This window comes from Mobula hypostoma, chromosome 18 (genome assembly GCF_963921235.1).
Source record: "Mobula hypostoma chromosome 18, sMobHyp1.1, whole genome shotgun sequence".
NCBI classification, from domain to species: domain Eukaryota; kingdom Metazoa; phylum Chordata; class Chondrichthyes; order Myliobatiformes; family Myliobatidae; genus Mobula; species Mobula hypostoma.
Genome location: NC_086114.1, coordinates 62349522 through 62370759, shown reverse-complemented (window position 1 = coordinate 62370759; position 21238 = coordinate 62349522). Strand labels below are relative to the sequence as shown.

At 57.0% G+C, this 21238-nt stretch overlaps 1 protein-coding gene across 5 annotated transcripts in view; it reads right to left on the bottom strand.

The window, feature by feature from the left end:
• The window catches only part of tln2b (talin 2b), a 323891-nt gene that overhangs the window by 90431 nt on the left and 212222 nt on the right, over positions 1-21238 (bottom strand). For all 5 annotated transcript variants that reach the window (XM_063070979.1, XM_063070978.1, XM_063070977.1 and 2 more), the window contains 2 exons: positions 4647-4766; positions 1222-1419 (listed from right to left, as the gene is read on the bottom strand). In XM_063070979.1, coding sequence (XP_062927049.1) covers positions 1222-1419; positions 4647-4766 — 318 coding nt within the window. The remainder of the gene's footprint in view (positions 1-1221; positions 1420-4646; positions 4767-21238) is intronic.

The following is a 21238-nucleotide window of genomic DNA, read 5'->3' as shown; positions in this document are numbered from 1 at the left end:
TGGATCCCATGAGGACTGACCTTCCAGACCACTCTACCACACAGGAATCTCTCAAAGGACTTCCTAAAGTCCATGTAAACAGCATCTACACCCCTGCCCTTGTTAATCCTCTTGGTAACCTCTTCATGAAACTCAAACAAAGTGGTGAGACACAATTTCCTCCACACAAAGCCTTGCTGACTGTGCTCCCTCGAGGAAGGGTGGTGAAGGGTAACCTGAAATAAGTATATAAGATGAGGAGATGCACAGATGGGGTAGACAGTCAGTATATTTCCCCCTGGGAGGGGTATCAAAAGCAAGAGTTTAAAGGTTTAAGGTGAGGGGAAGAAGGTTTAAGGTGAGGGGAAGAAGATTTAAGGTGAGGGGAAGAAGATTTAAGGTGAGGGGAAGAAGATTTAAGGTGAAGAGGAGAAGATTTAAGGTGAAGAGGAGAAGATTTAAGGTGAGGGGAAGAAGATTTAAGGTGAGAAGAAGATTTAAGGTGAGGAGAAGAAGATTTAAGGTGAGGAGAAGAAGATTTAAGGTGAGGGGAAGAAGATTTCAAGGGAATTGCAGGCAGAAGCTTTCTTTTCACATGGAGAGTATTTGATATCTAAAGATGTTGGTGGAATCAGATATAGTCACTGCTTAGGAAGCATTTTAACCAACACATGAACAAGCAAGCAGAGAAGGATATGATTCTAATCGGGGTAAGTGAAAATTAAAGCAGATCTGTGTAAAGTTCAGCAGGGATCTGGTGGGACAAATGGCCTGTTTCTGTATTGTAGAACTTTATAACTCCATGTGTTCCTTTCTGCTCTCCTCCTTCAACCTCTCCCCTTCATTCTCATCACATTGTTCCATCTGCTCTTTCAGCCTTCTCCCACATTCCCTCCCCAAATCTACCCTCTCGCACCCAGACTGGTGAATCACAGCTAGGAAGGGAAGAGGGGTGGTTGTTGGTGGAACTTAGTCCAGACTAGTCGTAGAGTAGTGGAGCAATACAGCACCTATACAAGGCCCTTTGGCTCATCCTGCCCATGATGACAAGGGCGTAGGATTGTACTTTAGGTTACTTGTTATTGGCTGGACGTAAACTGTAAACAGGAGCTGGTGTTGATCTTCCACCCTGAATCCCAAGACCTTGTGCCAGAGTGCCCACAAGTTACTGTGTCCCAGCCCTGTTCGGGCTTGAACCTGAGGGCCCTGATCCAGCACTGGAACCACAGGCTGCATGCTTACCTGAGCCTGCCCAGCCATTTCAATCCCTGCGTCCAGGAACTCGTCAAAGTCTTCACTAAACTTGCCGGAGGCGGCAGCCAGCTGCCGACTGGTCCCTCGGGATGCATGGACCACCTCGCCCGCAGACTGGTTCAGATCCGCTGCAGCTTGGTTCAGCTCACTCTGCGCCTCCTGGAAGCTCTTGGTACTCGGTGGCAACTTGAGGGGCCGTGTGGGAAGGGTGGGGGTGTTGGTGAGGATTGCAAAAGGAGATCACAACCCATTTATTTCCAGAAAAAAAAAACACACATCACTCACCCGCCTAAACTTACAAACACTCTAACCCAGGGTTTCTCAGCAGACCGTGATCGAAAAAAATAAACATTGCTTTTTGAACTTGGCACAATGCACGATGGTAGAGCTCGCAATGGTGGGCAGGGTCCGAGTAGCCCTGTTAACAACCTCGTTGGAGGTCTCTCAGCACAGTGTGGCAGTGGGCAATAGGACCGTGTTTATTCTCAGTTCTTGATGTGAGATAGGAGAGGCAGTTGATAATTGGTGAGCGCTGTATTGCACAGAGGGGAAGATGGTAGGCCTATGAGGAGCATGAGATGTGTTTTTCGAGCATTGAATGGGCATCAGCCTCTCTCTCCTGAGTTAACTCTCCAACTTCCCTTTACTGACTTAGGGGAGTGAACAAACTCTACCTGTGTAGTAGAAAATTGGAGAGAAATTTTCATTCCAAAGAAGGAATTTTTACACGCCGTGACTGATTAACCCCTATTCCATTATGCCTGGTCCGCGGCAAACAACTTACAAATGCAGTAATGGCTCCAGCAAAATTGAAAATGCACTAAGCTACAAATCACAGCCATATGACATGTAAAATAACTGATTATTTTAAATGGCTGCTGGAATCTTAAAACAAACAGTAAATCAATTTACAGCCTTTATTGAAATTAAATCTACTGAGCCTACCTTTAGAGAAGTTAAATTAATTTTAAGCCAGTTATTTAACAGAAATTTATTATGTTTGCCTTATGAGTTTTTAAAATTTACATTCTCTACTCAAAGACCATTGACAATTATTTTTGGATTATTATATCTACAACTTACTGATGACACTAACGTACCATGAGCTCTAGATATAATAATTATTATGCAGGGGTTCCCTGAGACCTGAAAATTTTTTTGCCTCTGTGTTTATCTGGGAGATGGACACAGAGTCTATAGAAGTGAGGTAAAGCAGCAGAAAGATCATGGACCCTGTACAGATTACGAGCAGGAGATATTTGCTGACTTAAGGCAAATTACAGTAGATAGATCCCCAGGGCCTGACAAGGTGTTCCGTAAGACCCTGTGGGAGGCAAGTGCACAAATTGTAGGAGCCCTAGCAGAGATGATTAAATCATCCAGAGCAATTAATGAGGCAACAGAGGACAGAGGATAGCTTACGTTGTTCCACTGTTTCAAAAAAGTTCTAAAAATAAAAAAAGATATATTTTTGGACAGTGTGTCTGACATCAGTGGGAATGTTATGAAAAGTATTCTAAGGGACCGGATACATATCAGTATTTGGATAGATATGAAATGATTGGGGATAGTTGGTATAGTTTCATGCATGATAGGTCATGTCTAATCAATCTTATATTGTTTATCAAGGAAGTTACCAGGAAAATGGATGAAGGCAAGGCAGTGGTTGTTGTCTACATAGACTTTGGCAAGGCATTTGACAAGGTCCCACATGGGAGGTTGGACAAGAAGGTTCAGTCATTTGGCATTCAAGATGAGGTAGTAACTGCTTTGTGGGAGAAACCAGAGAGTGACGGTAGATGGTTGTCTCTCTGACTGGAGACCTGGGACTAGTGGTGTACCGTAGAAATCGGTGCTGGGTCCATTGTTGTTTGTCATCAATGTCAATGATCTGTTTGATAATGTGGTTAGCTGGATCAGCAAATTTGTGGATGACACCAACAATGGGGTGTAGTGGACAGTGAGGAAGGTTATTATAGCTTGCAGTGGCATCTAGACCAGCTGGAATTTAATGCAGGCGAGTGTGAGATGTTGTACTTTGGGTGGACCAACCAGGGTAGATCTTAAATGGTGAGCAGTAGGGCACCAAAGAGCGCAGTAGAACAAAGGGATCTGGGAATAGTCCTTGAAATTGGTTTCACAGGTAGACAGGGTTGTAAAGAAAGCTCTTGGCACATTGGCCTTCATAAATCAATGCATTGAGTACAGAAGATGGGATGTTATTGTTGAAATTGTATAAGATGTCAGATGGTGGCCCAGTGAGACCAACGCTGGGCTGGAGAACAGAGGTTCCTGAGTTCGATCTGGTGACAGACCGTCCCCGTGCGCGCTCTCCATCCGTGCCGGGTTGTTGTTGAGCTCAGCCTCGTAAAATAATACTGCGAAATGTCTGTGTGAGGATTGGTGCCCCACACAGCCTTTTGAACTGCGCCTTGTAAGGTATGAAAACGCCCGACACTGGCCTCTCAGGTCTGAGTCGACGTCATCATCATCATCATGTATAAGACACCGGTGAGGCCTAATTTGGAACATTGTGTGTAGTTTTGCATCCTACCTACAGGAAAGATGTAAATAAGATTGAAAGTGCAGAGAAAATTTACAAGGATGTTACTGGGACTTGAGAACCTGTGGTACAGGGAAAGGTTGAAAAGGTTAGGACTATATTCCTTGGAACATAGAAGATTGAGGGGAGATTTGACAAAGGTATACAAAATTATAAGCAATATAGATAGGGTAAATATAAGCAGGCTTTTTCAACTGAAGTTGGGTGAGACTACAACGGGAGGTCATGGGTTAATGTTAAAAGATGAAATGTTTAAGGAAAACATGAAGGGAAACTTCTTCAGAGTGTGGTGAGAGTGTGGAATGAGCTGCTAGCACAAGTGGTGGATTAAGGGTTAATTTCAACATTTCACAGAAATTTGAACAGCTTCAGGGATTGGAGGGATGTGGTCCAGGTGCAGGTTAATGGGTTGGGTATTAATCTAAAGGGGAATGAAGGGCCTGTTTCTGTGCAGCAATGTCCCATAACTCTAGAAGCTGTGGGACATGATTCAACCAACGCCTGCTGGACTTACACTGTGCTGAGGAAGACCAACGGGCATTCGTTTATATCAGAACTGTGAAGAGGAAAAACATCTGTGCAGTCCTGAATCTCTGCACACAATGAGGATAATCAAATCTGCCACAGAGTACATACGCTCATCATAAGAGGATGGGATCAGGCCCAGCGCGCTTTGCTGTTCATGCATATTCTTGGTAAGGGAGAATGAAGGTGTCATTGAAAGTGCTTGCAGTGAACACTCTGGAATTTATATCATTTATTGATGAATGCATAAGTCAACAGACAGACCCAAAGACCAGTCCACACAGAACAGTTTACAGCTCTGGAGCATGCTTAACTTAAAGCTTACCAAGTCCACCAGCAGTTTCTTGCTGGACTCTCCAATACTTTTAAGTGCCATGTCCACATCCTTCTGCCCAGGCAAACAGTTCACACAGTTGTTCAGAGAGTGAGACACGGCCTTCGCCACCTTTCAAACAAAAGGAACAACCAGAGGTTTATGCTTCAATGGTCAGTGAACACAGATCAATCCGATGTTCTGTTGGCTCAGGGGTATGTTACATCAATAAACTGTGTCTGCATCCACGAGCACAACTGCCAATAGTCCAATCTACTACCTGAAAACAACTTCCCCCGTAGACCATCTTTGTTCAAGTGGAATGGCAGATTGCACAAAGCAGTCTGACACAAAATCAGGCACTTGAACAGAAGTTAAAACCTTAGTCAGGGAGGAAAGTTTCCACTCGCATTTTAAAGAGACCAGGTACAGTGACAGAGCTGTTCAGTGACAGGGATCCTGACCCTAGGCACAGCTGCCAGGCTGCAGGAATCACATTTCTGAGTGCTCAGGACAAAAGAACAGTGGTGGAGGGGTGCACAAGACGGACAAGGTGGAGGGTCAAAGGGTCATAGGGGTCACACAGGGTTAGGGTATAAGACGGTCACAGGGTTGGATCAGTGGGGGCGGTCACACAGGGTTGGATCAGTGCGGGGGGGGCCACAGGGTTGGATCAGTGGGGGGGGGCACAGGGTTGGATCAATGGGGGGGTCACAGGATTGGATCAGTGGGGGGGTCACACAGGGTTGGATCAGTGGGGGAGGTCACAGGGTTGGATCAGTGGGGGGGCCACAGGGTTGGATCAGTGGGGGGGGCCACAGGGTTGGATCAATGGGGGGGCCCACAGGGTTGGATCAATGGGGGGGTCACAGGATTGGATCAGTGGGGGGGTCACAGAGTTGGATCAGTGAGTGGGGGGGTCACAGGGTTGGATCAGTGGCGGGGGGTCACACAGGGTTGGATCAGTGGTGTGGGGTCACACAGGGTTGGATCAGTGCGGGGGGGCCACAGGGTTGGATCAGTGGGGGGGGGCCACAGGGTTGGATCAATGGGGGGGTCACAGGATTGGATCAGTGGGGGGGTCACACAGGGTCGGATCAGTGGGGGGGTCACACAGGGTTGGATCAGTGGGGGAGGTCATAGGGTTGGATCAGTGGGGGGGGCCACAGGGTTGGATCAGTGGGGGGGGCCACAGGGTTGGATCAATGGGGGGGTCACAGGATTGGATCAGTGGGGGGGGTCACACAGGGTTGGATCAGTGGGGGGGGTCACGGTTGGATCAGGTGGGGGTCACACAGGGTTGGATCAGTGGGGGGGGTCACACAGGGTTGGATCAGTGGGGGGGTCACAGGGTTGGATCAGTGGGGGGGTCACACAGGGTTGGATCAGTGGGGGGGTCACACAGGGTTGGATCAGTGGGGGGGGGTCACAGGGTTGGATCAGTGGGGGGTGTGACAAGAATACACATAGATGTTAGCTGTCCCGTGTGATCAGCAGTTGGTCTGCCACCTGTCTTCGGGAGAGAGAGAGAGATAAGGAACAATGGAGCAGCATCTGGAGATGTGTAATGAAGGGACAGGAGAGAGAGCTGTCTGGAGCGGCTCCCCCTTTGAACCCTGAACTGTTTGAAGTGATGGACAGGTGATACCCCAGCAGGGGGATAAAAAGGGACAGGTTCGCTAAGGCAGGACACACACGACACCCGAGGTAACGAGACCCTGGAAGCGGTGTGCCTCTCACAAGTCGGTGGGAAGCTCTGAGACGGCTGATCGCGGGATCTGTCTTAGACGCACAGGGTGGAAAGGTACGATCAGCGGGAACCCGGTGTGTGTCCACCCTTGCTTGGGTGCCAGGTTCACTGCAGAGTATTGACTGCATCTGGAGGAGGGGTCACAGTCGGTGACCTCAGGTGACATCACAAAGGACCTGCCCGAAAGCTGCTTGTAAGCAATATCGCCGGTCTGTGTGTGGAAGCCATTTTGAATGATCAGTCGTTCTTGTTCTCTCTCTCCTTCCCCCCCACATTGTCCATCACCATGGCAACGATTACTGCGAACTGAACTAAATTGGACTGAACTTTGTGTCACTTTGAAATTGGTCATTTACCCCTAGACAATGATAGAGCTTGATTGATCCTGTTATCTTAATTCTGTGCACATGTGTGTTTATCATTGCTGAACTGTTGCATTTATTATCCTTTTGATTACTGTGTTGCTTGTTTCTTTAATAAAACTTTCTTAGATCTAGTAATCCAGACTCCAACTGAGTGATCCATTTCGGCTGGTTTGGCAACCCAGTTACGAGTTACGTAACAGGGGTCACAGGGTTGGATCATTGGGGGGGGGTCACACAGGGTTGGATCAGTGGGGGGGGGTCACAGGGTTGAATCAGTGGGGGGGGTCACAGGGTTGGATCAGTGGGGGGGTAACAGGGTTGGATCAGCGGGGGGGTCACAGGGTTGGATCAGTGGGGGTGTCACAGAGTTGGATCAGTGGGGGGGTCACAGAGGGTTGGATCAGTGGGGGGGTCACACAAGGTTGGATCAGTGGGGGTGTCACAGGGTTGGATTAGTGGGGGTGTCACAGAGTTGGATCAATGGTGGTGTCACACAAGGTTGGATCAGTGGGGGGGGTCACAGAGGGTAGGATCAGTGGGGGGGTCACACAGGGTAGGATCAGTGGGGGGGGACACAGGGATGGATCAATGGGGGGGTTCACAGGATTGGATCAGTGGGGGGGTCACACAGGGTTGGATCAGTGGGGGGGTCACACAGGGTTGGATCAGTGGGGGAGGTCACAGGGTTGGATCAGTGGGGGAGGTCACAGGGTTGGATCAGTGGGGGGGGCCACAGGGTTGGATCAATGGGGGGGTCACAGGATTGGATCAGTGGGGGGGGGTCACACAGGGTTGGATCAGTGGGGGGGGTCACACAGGGTTGGATCAGTGGGGGGGTCACAGGGTTGAATCAGTGGCGGGGGTCACAGGGATGGATTAGTGGGGGGGTAACACAGGGTTGGATCAGTGGGGGGGGGGTCACAGCGTTGGATTAGTGGGGGGGTCACACAGGATTGGATCAGTGGGGGGGTTACACAGGGTTGGATCAGTGGGGGGTGGGCCACAGGGTTGGATCAGTGAGTGGGGGGGTCACAGGGTTGGATCAGTGGGGGGTCACAGGATTGGATCAGTGGGGGGTCACAGGATTGGATCAGTGGGGGGGTCACAGGGTTGGATCAGTGGGGGTGTCACAGAGTTGGATCAGTGGGGGTGTCACACAAGGTTGGATCAGTGGGGGGGGTCACACAGGGTAGGATCAGTGGGGGGGTCACATAGGGTTGGATCAGTAGGGGGTCACACAGGGTTGGATCAGTGGGGGGGGTCACACAGGGTTGGATCAGTGGGGGGGTCACACAGGATTGGATCAGTGGGGAGGTCACACAAGGTTGGATTAATGGGAGGGTCACAGGGTTGGATCAGTGGGGGGATCACACAGTGTTGGATCAGTGGGGGGATCACACAGGGTTGGATCAGTGAGTGGGGGTGTCACACAGGGTTGGATCAGTAGGGGGTCACACAAGGTTGGATCAGTGGGGGGGTCACACAGGGTTGGATCAGTGGGGGGGTCACAGGGTTGGATCAGTGAGTGGGGGGGTCACAGGGTTGGATCAGTGGGGGGGGTCACACAGGGTTGGATCAGTGGGGGGGTCACAGGGTTGGATCAGTGAGTGGGGGGGTCACAGGGTTGGATCAGTGGGGGGGTCACACAGGGTTGGATCAGTGGGGGGGTCACACAGGGTTGGATCAGTGGGGGGAGGCCACAGGGTTGGATCAGTGGGGGGTCACACAGGGTTGGATCAGTGGGGGGTCACACAGGGTTGGATCAGTGGGGGGGGTCACACAGGGTTGGATCAGTGGGGGGGTCACACAGGGTTGGATCAATGTGGGGGGGTCACACAGGGTTGGATCGGTGGTAGGGTCACAGGGTTGGATCAGTGGGGGGGTCACAGGATTGAATCAGTGGAGGGGTCACACAAGGTTGGATCAGTGGGGGGGTCACACAGGGTTGGATCAGTGGGGGGATCACATCAGTGGGGGGGGGCCACATCAGTGGGGGGGGGCCACAGGGTTGGATCAGTGGGGGGTCACACAGGGTTGAATCAGTGGGGGGTCACACAGGGTTGAATCAGTGGGGGGGTCACACAGGGTTGGATCAATGAGTGGGGGTGGTCACACAGGGTTGGATCAGTGAGTGGGGGGGGTCACACAGGGTTGGATCAGTGGGGGGGTCACAGTATCAGTGGGGGGTCATACAGGGATGGATCAGTGGGGGTGTCACAGGGTTGGATCAGTGGGGGGGTCACACAGGGTTGGATCAGTGGGGGGGTCACAGGGTTGGATTGGTGGGGGGGGTCACAGGATTGGATCGGTGGGGGGGGTCACAGGGTTGGATTGGTGGGGGGGTCACAGGGTTGGATCAGTGGGGGGGGTCACAGGGTTGGATCAGTGAGTGGGGGGGTCACACAGGGTTGGATCAGTGAGTGGGGGGGTCACACAGGGTTCGATCAGTGAGTGGGGGAGGTCACACAAGGTTGGATCAATGGGGGGGTCACAGGGTTGGATCAGTGGGGGGGTCACACAGGGTTGGATCAGTGGGGGGGGTCACACAGGATTGGATCAGTGGGGAGGTCACACAGGATTGGATCAGTGGTGGGGTCACAGGATTGGATCAGTGGGGGGGTCACACAAGGTTGGATCAATGGGGGGGTCACAGGGTTGGATCAGTGGGGGGGGTCACACAGTGTTGGATCAGTGGGGGGTCACACAGGGTTGGATCAGTGGGGGGGTCACACAGGGTTGGATCAGTGGGGGGGGTCACACAGGATTGGATCAGTGGGGAGGTCACACAGGATTGGATCAGTGGTGGGGTCACAGGATTGGATCAGTGGGGGGGTCACACAAGGTTGGATCAATGGGGGGGTCACAGGGTTGGATCAGTGGGGGGGGTCACACAGTGTTGGATCAGTGGGGGGTCACACAGGGTTGAATCAGTGGGGGGTCACACAGGGTTGGATCAGTGAGTGGGGGGGTCACACAGGGTTGGATCGGTGGGAGGGTCACAGGGTTGGATCAGTGGGGGGGTCACACAAGGTTGGATCAGTGGGGGGGTCACACAGGGTTGAATCAGTGGGGGGGTCACAGGGATGGATAGTGGGGGGGTCACAGGGATGGATCAGTGGGGGGAGTAACACAGGGTTGGATCAGTGGGGAGGTCACATAGGGTTGGATCAGTGGGGGGGTCACACAGGGTTGGATCAGTGGGGGGGTCACACAGGGTTGGATCAGTGGGGGGGGCCACAGGGTTGGATCAGTGGGGGGGGCCACAGTGTTGGATCAGTGGGGGGTCACACAGGGTTGAATCAGTGGGGGGTCACACAGGGTTGAATCAGTGGGGGGGTCACACAGGGTTGGATCAGTGGGGGGGGCCACAGGGTTGGATCAGTGGGGGGGGGGCCACAGGGTTGGATCAGTGGGGGGGGCCACAGTGTTGGATCAGTGGGGGGTCACACAGGGTTGAATCAGTGGGGGGTCACACAGGGTTGAAACAGTGGGGGGGTCACACAGGCTTGGATCAGTGGGGGGGGCCACAGGGTTGGATCAGTGGGGGGGGCCACAGTGTTGGATCAGTGGGGGGTCACACAGGGTTGAATCAGTGGGGAGGTCACACAGGGTTGGATCAGTGGGGGGGGTCACACAGGGTTGGATCAGTGGGGGGGGTCACAGTGTTGGATCAGTGGGGGGGTCACACATGGATGGATCAGTGGGGGTGTCACAGGGTTGGATCAGTGGGGGGGTCACACAGGGTTGGATCAGTGGGAGGGTCACAGGGTTGGATCGGTGGGGGGGTCAGGGTTGGATCAGTGGGGGGGGCCACAGTGTTGGATCAGTGGGTGGGGGGGGTCACACAGGGTTGGATCAGTGAGTTGGGGAGGTCACACAAGGTGGGATCAGTGGGGGGGGGTTAACACAGGGTTGGATCAGTGGGGGGGTTACACAGGGTCGAATCAGTGGGGGGGTCACACAGGGTTGAATCAGTGGGGGGGTCACACAGGGTTGAATCAGTGGGGGGTATCACAGGTATGGATCAGTGGGGGGGTAACACAGGGTTGGATCAGTGGGGGGGGTCACAGCGTTGGATCAGTAGGGGGTCACACAAGGTTGGATCAGTGGGGGTGTCACATAGGGTTGGATCAGTGGAGGCGTCAGAGGATTGGATCAGTGGGGGGGGTCACAGGGTTGGATCAGTGAGTTGGGGGGGTCACACAGGGTTGGATCAGTGAGTGGGGTGGGTCACACAGGGTTGGAACGGGGGGGGTCACATGACTGGATCCGTTTGGGGGTTCACACAGTGTTGGATCAGTGGGGGGTCACAGGATTGTCTCAGTGGGGGGGTCACAGGATTGGATCAGTGGGGGGGGTCACACAAGGTTGGATCAGTGGGGAGGTCACATAGGGTTGGATCAGTGGGGGGTCACAGGATTGGATCAGTGGGGGGGTTCACTGGGTTGGATCAGTGAGTGGGGGGGTCACACAGGGTTGGATCAGTGAGTGGGGTGGGTCACACAGGGTTGGATCGGGGGGGGTCACTGGACTGGATCCGTGGGGGGGGGGTTCACACAGTGTTGGATCAGTGGGGGGTCACAGGATTGTCTCAGTGGGGGGGGGTCGCACAAGGTTGGATCAGTGTGGGGGGGGTCACACAGGGTTGGATCAGTGAGTGGGGGGGGTCACAGGATTGGATCAGTGGGGGGGTCACAGGATTGGATCAGTGGGGGGGGTCACACAAGGTTGGATCAGTGGGGGGGTCACATAGGGTTGGATCAGTGGGGGGGTCACAGGATTGGATCAGTGGGGGGGTCAAAGGGTTGGATCAGTGGGGGGAGGGCCACAGGGTTGGATCAGTGGGGGGTCACACAGGGTTGGATCAGTGGGGTGTCACACAGTGTTGGATTAGTGGGGGGGTCACACAAGGTTGGATCAGTGGGGGGAGTCACACAAGGTTGGATCATTGGGGGGGGGTCACACAGGGTTGGATCAGTGGGGGGGTCACACAGGGTTGGATCAGTGGGGGGGTCACACAGGGTTGGATCAGTGGGGGGGTCACACAGGATTGGATCAGTGGGGGGTCACACAGGATTGGATCAGTGGGGGGGTCACAGGATTGGATCAGTGGGGGGGTCACACAAGGTTGGATCAGTGGGGGGGTCACAGGGTTGGATCAGTGGGGGGGGTCACACAGGTTGGATCAGTGGGGGGTCACAGGGTTGGATCAGTGGATCAGTGGGGGGGTCACACAGGGTTGGATCAGTGGGGGGGTCACACAGGGTTGGATCAGTGGGGGGGGTCACAGGGTTGGATCAGGGTTGGATCAGGATTGGATCAGTGGGGGGGTCACACAGGGTTGGATCAGTGGGGGGGTCACAAGGGTTGGATCAGTGGGGGGTCACACAGGGTTGGATCAGTGGGGGGGTCCACAGGGTTGGATCAGTGGGGGGGGTCACACAGGGTTGGATCAGTGGGGGGGGCACAGGTGGATAGTGGGGGGTCACAGGGTTGGATCAGTGGGGGGGTACACAGGGTTGGATCAGGGGGGGTCACACAGGGTTGGATCAGTGGGGGGTCACACAGGGTTGATCAGTGGGGGGGTCACACAGGGGAATTGGGGGGGGACAGGGGGGGTCACACAGGGTTGGATCAGTGGGGGTCAGTGGGGGGGTCACAGTGTTGGATCAGTGGGGGGTCACACAGGGTTGGATCAGTGGGGGGGTCACACAGGGTTGGATCAGTGGGGGGGTCACACAGGGTTGGATCAGTGGGGGGGTCACACAGGGTTGGATCAGTGGGGGGGTCACACAGGGTTGGATCAGTGGGGGGGTCACACAGGGTTGGATCAGGGGGGGGTCACACAGGGTTGGATCAGTGGGGGGGTCACACAGGGTTGGATCAGTGGGGGGGGGTCACAGGGTTGGATCAGTGGGGGGGGTCACACAGGGTTGGATCAGTGGGGGGGTCACACAGGGTTGGATCAGTGGGGGGTCACACAGGGTTGGATCAGGGGGGGGTCACACAGGGTTGGATCAGTGGGGGGGTCACAGGGTTGGATCAGTGGGGGGGGTACACAGGGTTGGATCACAGTGGGGAGGGGGGGTCACAGGGTTGGATCAGTGGGGGGGGTCACACAGGGTTGGATCAGTGGGGGGGTCACACAGGGTTGGATCAGTGGGGGGTCACAGTGAGTGGGGGAGTGGGGGGTCACAGGATGGGGGGGTCAGTGGTGGGGGGGTCAGGGTTGGATCAGTGGGGGGGTCACACAAGGTTGGATCATTGGGGGGGTCACACCGGGTTGGATCAGTGGGGGGGTCACACAGGGTTGGATCAGTGGGGGGTCACACAGGGTTGGATCAGTGGGGGGGGGTCACACAGGGTTGGATCAGTGGGGGGGGTCACAGGTTGGATCAGTGGGGGGGGTCACACAGGGTTGGTTGGATCAGTGGGGGGTCACACAAGGTTGGATCAGTGGGGGGGTCACACAGGGATTGGTGTGGGGCCAAGGTTGGATCAGTGGGGGGGGTCACAGGGTTGGATCAGTGAGTTGGGGGGGTCACACAGGGTTGGATCAGTGGGGGGGTCACACAGGGTTGGATCAGTGGGGGGGGTCACATCAGTATCAGTGTTGGATCAGTGGGGGGGGTCACAGGGTTGGATCAGTGGGGGGGTCACACAGGGTTGGATCAGTGGGGGGGGTCACACAAGGTTGGATCAGTGGGGAGGTCACAAGGGTTGGATCAGTGGGGGGTCACACAGGGTTGGATCAGTGGGGGGGTCACAGGGTTGGATCAGTGAGTGGGGGGGTCACACAGGGTTGGATCAGTGAGTGGGGTGGGTCACACAGGGTTGGATCGGGGGGGTCACAGGACTGGATCCGTGGGGGGGTTCACACAGTGTTGGATCAGTGGGGGGTCACAGGATTGGATCAGTGGGGGGGGTCGCACAAGGTTGGATCAGTGTGGGGGGGTCACACAGGGTTGGATCAGTGAGTGGGGGGGGTCACACAGGGTTGGATCAGTGGGGGGGTCACAGGATTGGATCAGTGGGGGGGGGTCACACAGGGTTGGATCAGTGGGGGGGTCACAGGGTTGGATCAGTGAGTGGGGGGGTCACAGGGTTGGATCTGTGGGGGGGTCACACAGGGTTGGATCAGTGGGGGGGGCCACACAGGGTTGGATCAATGTGGGGGGGTCACACAGGGTTGGATCAGTGAGGGGGGTCACACAGATCAGGGGGGGGTCACACAGGGTTGGATCAGTGAGTGGGGGGGTCACACAGGGTTGGATCAGTGGGGGGTCACACAGGTTGGATCAGGGGGGTCACAGGGTTGGATCAGTGGGGGTCACAGGGTTGGATCAGGGGGGGGTCACACAGGGTTGGATCAGTGGGGGGGTCACACAGGTTGGATCGGGGGCCAGTGGATGGGGGATTGGATCAGTGGGGGGGTCACACAGGAGGTTGGATCAGTGACAGGTTGGTGGGGGGGTCACACAGGGTTGGATCAGTGGGGGGGTCACACAGGGTGGATCGGGGGGGGTCACACAGGTTGGATCAGGTGGATCAGGGGGTCACACAGTGTTGGATCAGTGGGGGGTCAGAGGGTTGGATCAGTGGGGGGGGTCACACAGGGTTGGATCAGTGAGTGGGGGGGTCACACAGGGTTGGATCAGTAGGGGTTCACACAGGGTTGGATCAGTGGGGGGGTCACACAGGGTTGGATCAGTGAGTGGGGGGGTCACAGGGTTGGATCTGTGGGGGGGGGTCACACAGGGTTGGATCAGTGGGGGGGGTCACAGGGTTGGATCAGTGAGTGGGGGGGTCACACAGTGTTGGATCAGTGGGGGGGTCACACAGTGTTGGATCAGTGGGGGGGTCACAGGGTTGGATCAGTGGGGGGGTCACAGGGTTGGATCAGCGGGGGGGTCACACAGGGTTGGATCAGTGAGTGGGGGGTCACACAGGGTTGGATCAGTGGGGGGGTCACACAGTGTTGGATCAGTGGGGGGTCACACAGGGTTGGATCAGTGTGGGGGGGTCACACAGGGTTGGATCAGTGGGGGGGTCACAGGGTTGGATCAGTGGGGGGGTCACACAGGGTTGGATCAGTGGGGGGGTCACACAGGGTTGGATCAGTGGGGGGGGTCACACAGGGTTGGGGGGGGTCACAGGTTGGATCAGGGGGGGTCAGTGGGGGGGTCACAGGGTTGGATCAGTGGGGGGTCACACAGGGTTGGATCAGTGGGGGGGTCACAGGGTTGGATCAGTGGGGGGTCACACAGGGTTGGGGGGGGGTCACAGGGTTGGATCAGTGGGGGGGGGTCACACAGGTGGTTGGATCAGGTGGGGGGGGTCACACAGGGTTGGATCAGTGGGGGGGTCACACAGGTTGGATCAGTGGGGGGGTCACACAGGGTTGGATCAGGTGGGGGGGAGTCCACAGGTTGGATCGTGGGGGGGGGTCACACAGGGTTGGATCAGGGGGGGGTCACACAGGGTTGGATCACAGTGGGGGGGGTCACACAGGGTTGGATCATGGGGGGGTCACAGGGTTGGATCAGGGGGGGTCACAAGGTTGGATCAGGGTTGGATCAGTGGGGGGGTCACAGGGTTGGGTCGGGGAACACAGTGGGGGGGTCACAGGGTTGGTCAGGGTTGGATCAGTGGGGGGGTCACACAGGGTTGGATCAGTGGGGGGGTCACAGGGTTGGATCAGTGGGGGGGTACACAGGGTTGGATCAGTGGGGGGGTACACAGGGTTGGATCAGTGGGGGGGTCACAGGATTGGATCAGTGGGGGGGTCACACAAGGTTGGATCAGTGGGGGGGTCACACAGGGTTGGATCAGGGGGGGGTCACAGTGAGGGGGGTCACAGGGTTGGATCAGTGGGGGGTCACACAGGGTTGGATCAGGGGGGGGGGGGGGTCACAGGGTTGGATCAGTGGGGGGGTCACAGGGTTGCATCAGTGGGGGGTACACAGGGTTGGATCACAGGCACAGGTTGGATCAGTGGGGGGTACACAGGGGGGTGGGGGTCACAGGATTGGATCAGGGGGGGTCACAAGGTTGGATCAGTGGGGGGTCACACAGGGTTGGATCGGTGAGGGGGAGGTCACACAGGGTTGGATCAGTGGGGGGTCACACAGGGTTGGATCAGTGGGGGGGTCACAGGATCATGGGGGTCACGTGGGGATCACACAGTTGGATCAGTGGGGGGGATCACAGGGTTGGATCAGTGTGGGGGGGTCACACAGGGTTGGATCAGTGGGGGGGTCACAGGGTTGGATCAGTGGGGGGGTCACACAGGGTTGGATCAGTGAGTGGGGGGGTCACACAGGGTTGGATCAGTGGGGGGGTCACACAGGATTGGATCAGTGGGAGGGGGTCACAAGGGTTGGATCAGTGAGTGGGGGGGTCACACAGGGTTGGATCAGTGGGGGGGTCACACAAGGTTGGATCAGTGGGGGGGTCACACAGGGTTGGATCAGTGGGGGGGTCACACAGGGTTGGATCAGTGGGGGGGGTCACACAGGGTTGGATCAGTGGGGGGGTACACAGGGTTGGATCAGTGGGGGGGTCACAGGTTGGATCAGTGGGGGGGTCACACAAGGTTGGATCAGTGGGGGGGTCACACAGGGTTGGATCAGTGGGGGGGGGGGTCACACAGGGTTGGATAGGGGGGGGCCACAGGGTTGGATAGTGGGGGGGTGGGACACAGGTTGGATCAGTGGGGGGGTCACACAGGGTTGGATCAGTGGGGGGGTCACAGGGTTGGATCAGTGGGGGGGTCACACAGGGTTGGATCAGTGGGGGGGTCACAGGGTTGGATCAGTGGGGGGGTCACACAGGGTTGGATCAGTGGGGGGGCACAGGGTTGGATCAGTGGGGGTCACACAGGGTTGGATCAGTGGGGGGGTCACACAGGGTTGGATCAGTGGGGGGGTCACAGGTTGGATCAGGGGGGTCACACAAGGTTGGATCAGTGGGGGGGTCACACAGGGTTGGATCAGAGGGGGGGTCACACAGGGTTGGATCAGTGGGGGGGTCACACAGGGTTGGATCAGTGGGGGGGTCACAGGGTTGGATCAGTGGGGGGGTCACACAGGGTTGGATCAGTGAGTGGGGGGTCACACAGGGTTGGATCAGTGGGGGGGGTCACACAGGGTTGGATCAGTGGGGGGTGGTGGGGGGGTCACAGGTTGGATCAGTGGGGGGGTCACACAGGGTTGGATCAGTGGGGGGGTCACACAGGGTTGGATCAGTGGGGGGTCACAGGTTGGATCAGTGGGGGGTCACACAGGTTGGATCAGTGGGGGGGTCACAGGGTTGGATCAGTGGGGGGGTCACAGGGTTGGATCAGGTGGGGGGGTCACAGGGTTGGATCAGTGGGGGGGTCACACAGGGTTGGATCAGTGGGGGGGTCACAGGGTTGGATCAGTGGGGGGGTCACAGGGTTGGATCAGTGGGGGGGTCACAGGGTTGGATCAGTGGGGGGGTCACACAGGGTTGGATCAGTGGGGGGGTCACAGGGTTGGATCAGTGGGGGGTCAGTGGGGGGGTACACAGGGTTGGATCAGTGGGGGGGTCACACAGGGTTGGATCAGTGGGGGGGTCACACAGGGTTGGATCAGTGGGGGGGGTCACACAGGGTTGGATCAGTGGGGGGTCACACAGGGTCGGATCAGTGGGCGGTCACAGGATTGGATCAGTGGGGGGTCATAGGATGGATCAGTGGCGGGGTCACACAAGGTTGGATCGGTGGGGGAGGTCACAGGGTTGGATCAGTGGGGGGTCACACAGGGTTGGATCAGTGGGCAGTCACAGGATTGGATCAGTGAGGGGGGATCACACAGGATTGGATCAGTGGGGAGGTCACTGGATTGGATCAGTGGGGGGGTCACAGGGTTGGATCAGTGGGGGGGTCACAGGGTTGGATCAGTGAGTGGGGGGGTCACACAGGATTGGATCAGTGGGGGGGTCACACAGGATTGGATCAGTGAGGGAGGGTCACATAGGGTTGGATCAGTGGTGGGGGTCACACAGGGTTGGATCAGTGGGGGGGTCACACAAGGTTGGATCAGTGGGGGATCATACAGGGTTGGATCAGTGGGAGGGTCACACAGTGTTGGATCAGTGGGGGGGGTCACACAGTGTTGGATCAGTGGGGGGGTCACAGGATTGGCTCAGTGGGGTTCACAGGATTGGATCAGTGGGGGGGTCACACAAGGTTGGATCAATGGGGGGGTCACACAGGGTTGGATCAGTGGGGGGGTCACAGGGTTGGATCGGTGGGGGGGTCACAGGGTTGGATCACTCGGGGGGTCACAGGGTTGGATCAGTGAGTGGGGAGGTCACACAGGGTTGGATCAGTGAGTGGGGGAGGTCACACAAGGTTGGATCAGTGGGGGGTTCACACAGGGTTGGATCAGTGGGGGGGTCACAGGGATGGATAAGGGGGGGATCACAGGGATGGATCAGTGGGGGGGTAACACAGGGTTGGATCGGGGGGGCACAGCGTTGGATCAGTAGGGGGTCACACAAGGTTGGATCAGTGGGAGGGTCACACAGGTTGGATCGGGGGGGTCACAGGGTTTGATCAGTGGGGGGTCACACAGGGTTGGATCAGTGGGGGGGTCACAGGGTTGGATCAGTGGGGGGGTCACAGGGTTGGATCAGTGAGTGGGGGGGTCACACAGGGTTGGATCAGTGAGTGGGGTGGGTCACACAGGGTTGGATCAGTGGGGGGGTCACAGGGTTGGATCAGCGGGGGGGTCACACAGGGTTGGATCAGTGAGTGGGGGGGTCACAGGATTGGGTCAGTGGGGAGGGGTCACACAGGGTTGGATCAGTGCAGGGGGTCACACAGGGTTGGATCAGTGGGGGGGTCACAGGGTTGGATCAGTGGGGGAGTTACACAGGGTTGGATCAGTGCGGGGGGTCACACAGGGTTGGATCAGTGGGGGGGGTCACGTAAGGTTTGATCAGTGGGGGGGTCACACAGGGTTGGATCAGTGGTGGGGGTCACAGGATTGGATCAGTGGGGTCACACAAGGTTGGATCAATGGGGGGGTCACACAGGGTTGCATCAGTGGGGGGTCACACAAGGTTGGATCGGTGGGGGGGGTCATACAGGGTTGGATCAGTGGGGGGGTCACAGGGTTGGATCAGTGGGGGGGTCACAGGGTTGGATCAGTGAGTGGGGGGGTCACACAGGGTTGGATCAGTGGGGGGGTCACACAGGGTTGAATCAGTGGGGGGGTCACAGGGATGGATCAGTGGGGGGGTCACAGGGATGGATCAGTGGGGGGGTAACACAGGGTTGGATCAGTGGGGGGGGTCACAGCAATGGATCAGTAGGGGGTCACACAAGGTTGGATCAGTGGGAGGGTCACACAGGTTGGATCAGTGGGAGGGTCACACAGGTTGGATCGGGGGGGTCAAAGGGTTTGATCAGTGGGGGGGTCACACAGGGTTGGATCAGCGGGGGGGTCACACAGGGTTGGATCAGTGAGTGGGGGGGTCACACAGGGTTGGATCAGTGGGAGGGTCACACAGGTTGGATCGGGGGGGTCACAGGGTTTGATCAGTGGGGGGGTCACACAGGGTTGGATCAGCGGGGGGGTCACACAGGGTTGGATCAGCGGGGGGGGTCACACAGAGTTGGATCAGTGGGGGGGGTCACAGGATTGGATCAGTGGGGGGGTCACACAAGGTCGGATCAGTGAGGGGGTCACATAGGGTTGGATCAGTGGGGGGGTCATAGGATTGGATCAGTGAGTGGGGGGGTCACACAGGGTTGGATCAGTGAGTGGGGTGGTTCACACAGGGCTGGATCGGGGGGGGTCACAGGACTGGGTCCGTGGGGGGGTTCACACAGTGTTGGATCAGTGGGGGGTCACAGGATTGTCTCAGTGGGGGGGGTCGCACAAGGTTGGATCAGTGTGGGGGAGTCACACAGGGTTGGATCAGTGAGTGGGGGGGGTCATACAGGGTTGGATCAGCGGGGGGGTCACACAGGGTTGGATCAGCGGGGGGGTCACACAGGGTTGGATCAGCGGGAGGGGTCACACAGAGTTGGATCAGTGGGGGGGGTCACAGGATTGGATCAGTGGGGATGTCACACAAGGTCGGATCAGTGAGGGGGTCACATAGGGTTGGATCAGTGGGGGGGTCACAGGATTGGATCAGTGGGGGGGTCACAGGGTTGGATCAGTGAGTGGGGGGGTCACACAGGGTTGGATCAGTGAGTGGGCTGGGTCACACAGGGCTGGATCGGGGGGGGTCACAGGACTGGATCCGTGGGGGGGTTCACACAGTGTTGGATCAGTGGGGGGGTCACAGGATTGTCTCAGTGGGGGGGGTCGCACAAGGTTGGATCAGTGTGGGGGAGTCACACAGGGTTGGATCAGTGAGTGGGGGGGTCACAGGGTTGGATCAGTGGGGGGGTCACACAGGGTTGGATCAGTGGGGGGGTCACAGGGTTGGATCAGTGGGGGGGGTCACAGGGTTGGATCAGTGGGGGGGGTCACACAGGGTTGGATCAGTGAGTGGGGTGTCACAGGATTGGATCAGTGGGGAGGGGTCACACAGGGTTGGATCAGTGAGTGGGGGGGTCACACAGGGTTGGATCGGGGGGGTCACAGGGTTGGATCGGGGGTGTCACAGGATTGGATCCGTGGGGGGGTCACACAGTGTTGGATCAGTGGGGGGGGTCACAGGATTGGATCAGTGGGGGGGTCGCACAAGGTTGGATCAGTGGGGGGGTCACACAAGGTTGGATCAGTGGGGGGGTCGCACAGGGTTGGATCAGTGGGGGAGTCGCACAGGGTTGGATCAGTGGGGGGGGTTGCACAGGGTTGGATCAGAGGGGGGGTCACACAGGGTTGGATTAGTGGGGGGGTCACACAGTGTTGGATCAGTGGGGGGGTCACAGTGTTGGATCAGTGGGGGGGGTCACAGGGTTGGATCAGTGCGGGGAGGTCACAGGGTTGGATGAGTGCGGGGGGTCACACAGGGTTGGATCAGTGGGGGGGTCACGTAAGGTTTGATCAGTGGGGGGGTCACACAGGGTTGGATCAGTGGGGGGGTCACAGGGTTGGATCAGTGGGGGGGTCACAGGGTTGGATCAGTGGGGGAGTTACACAGGGTTGGATCAGTGGGGGGGTCACAGGGTTGGATCAGTGGGGGAGTTACACAGGGTTGGATCAGTGGTGGGGGTCACAGGATTGGATCAGTGGGGTCACACAAGGTTGGATCAATGGGGGGGTCATACAGGGTTGGATCAGTGGGGGGTCACAGGGTTGGATCAGTGGGGGGTCACAGGGTTGGATCAGTGGGGGGGGTCACAGGGTTGCATCAGTAAGGGGGGTCACACAGGGTTGGATCAGTGGGGGGGTCACACAGGGTTGGATCAGTGGGGGGTCACACAGGGTTGGATCAGTGGGGGGTCACAGGGTTGGATCAGTGGGGGGGGTCACAGGGTTGCATCAGTAAGGGGGGTCACA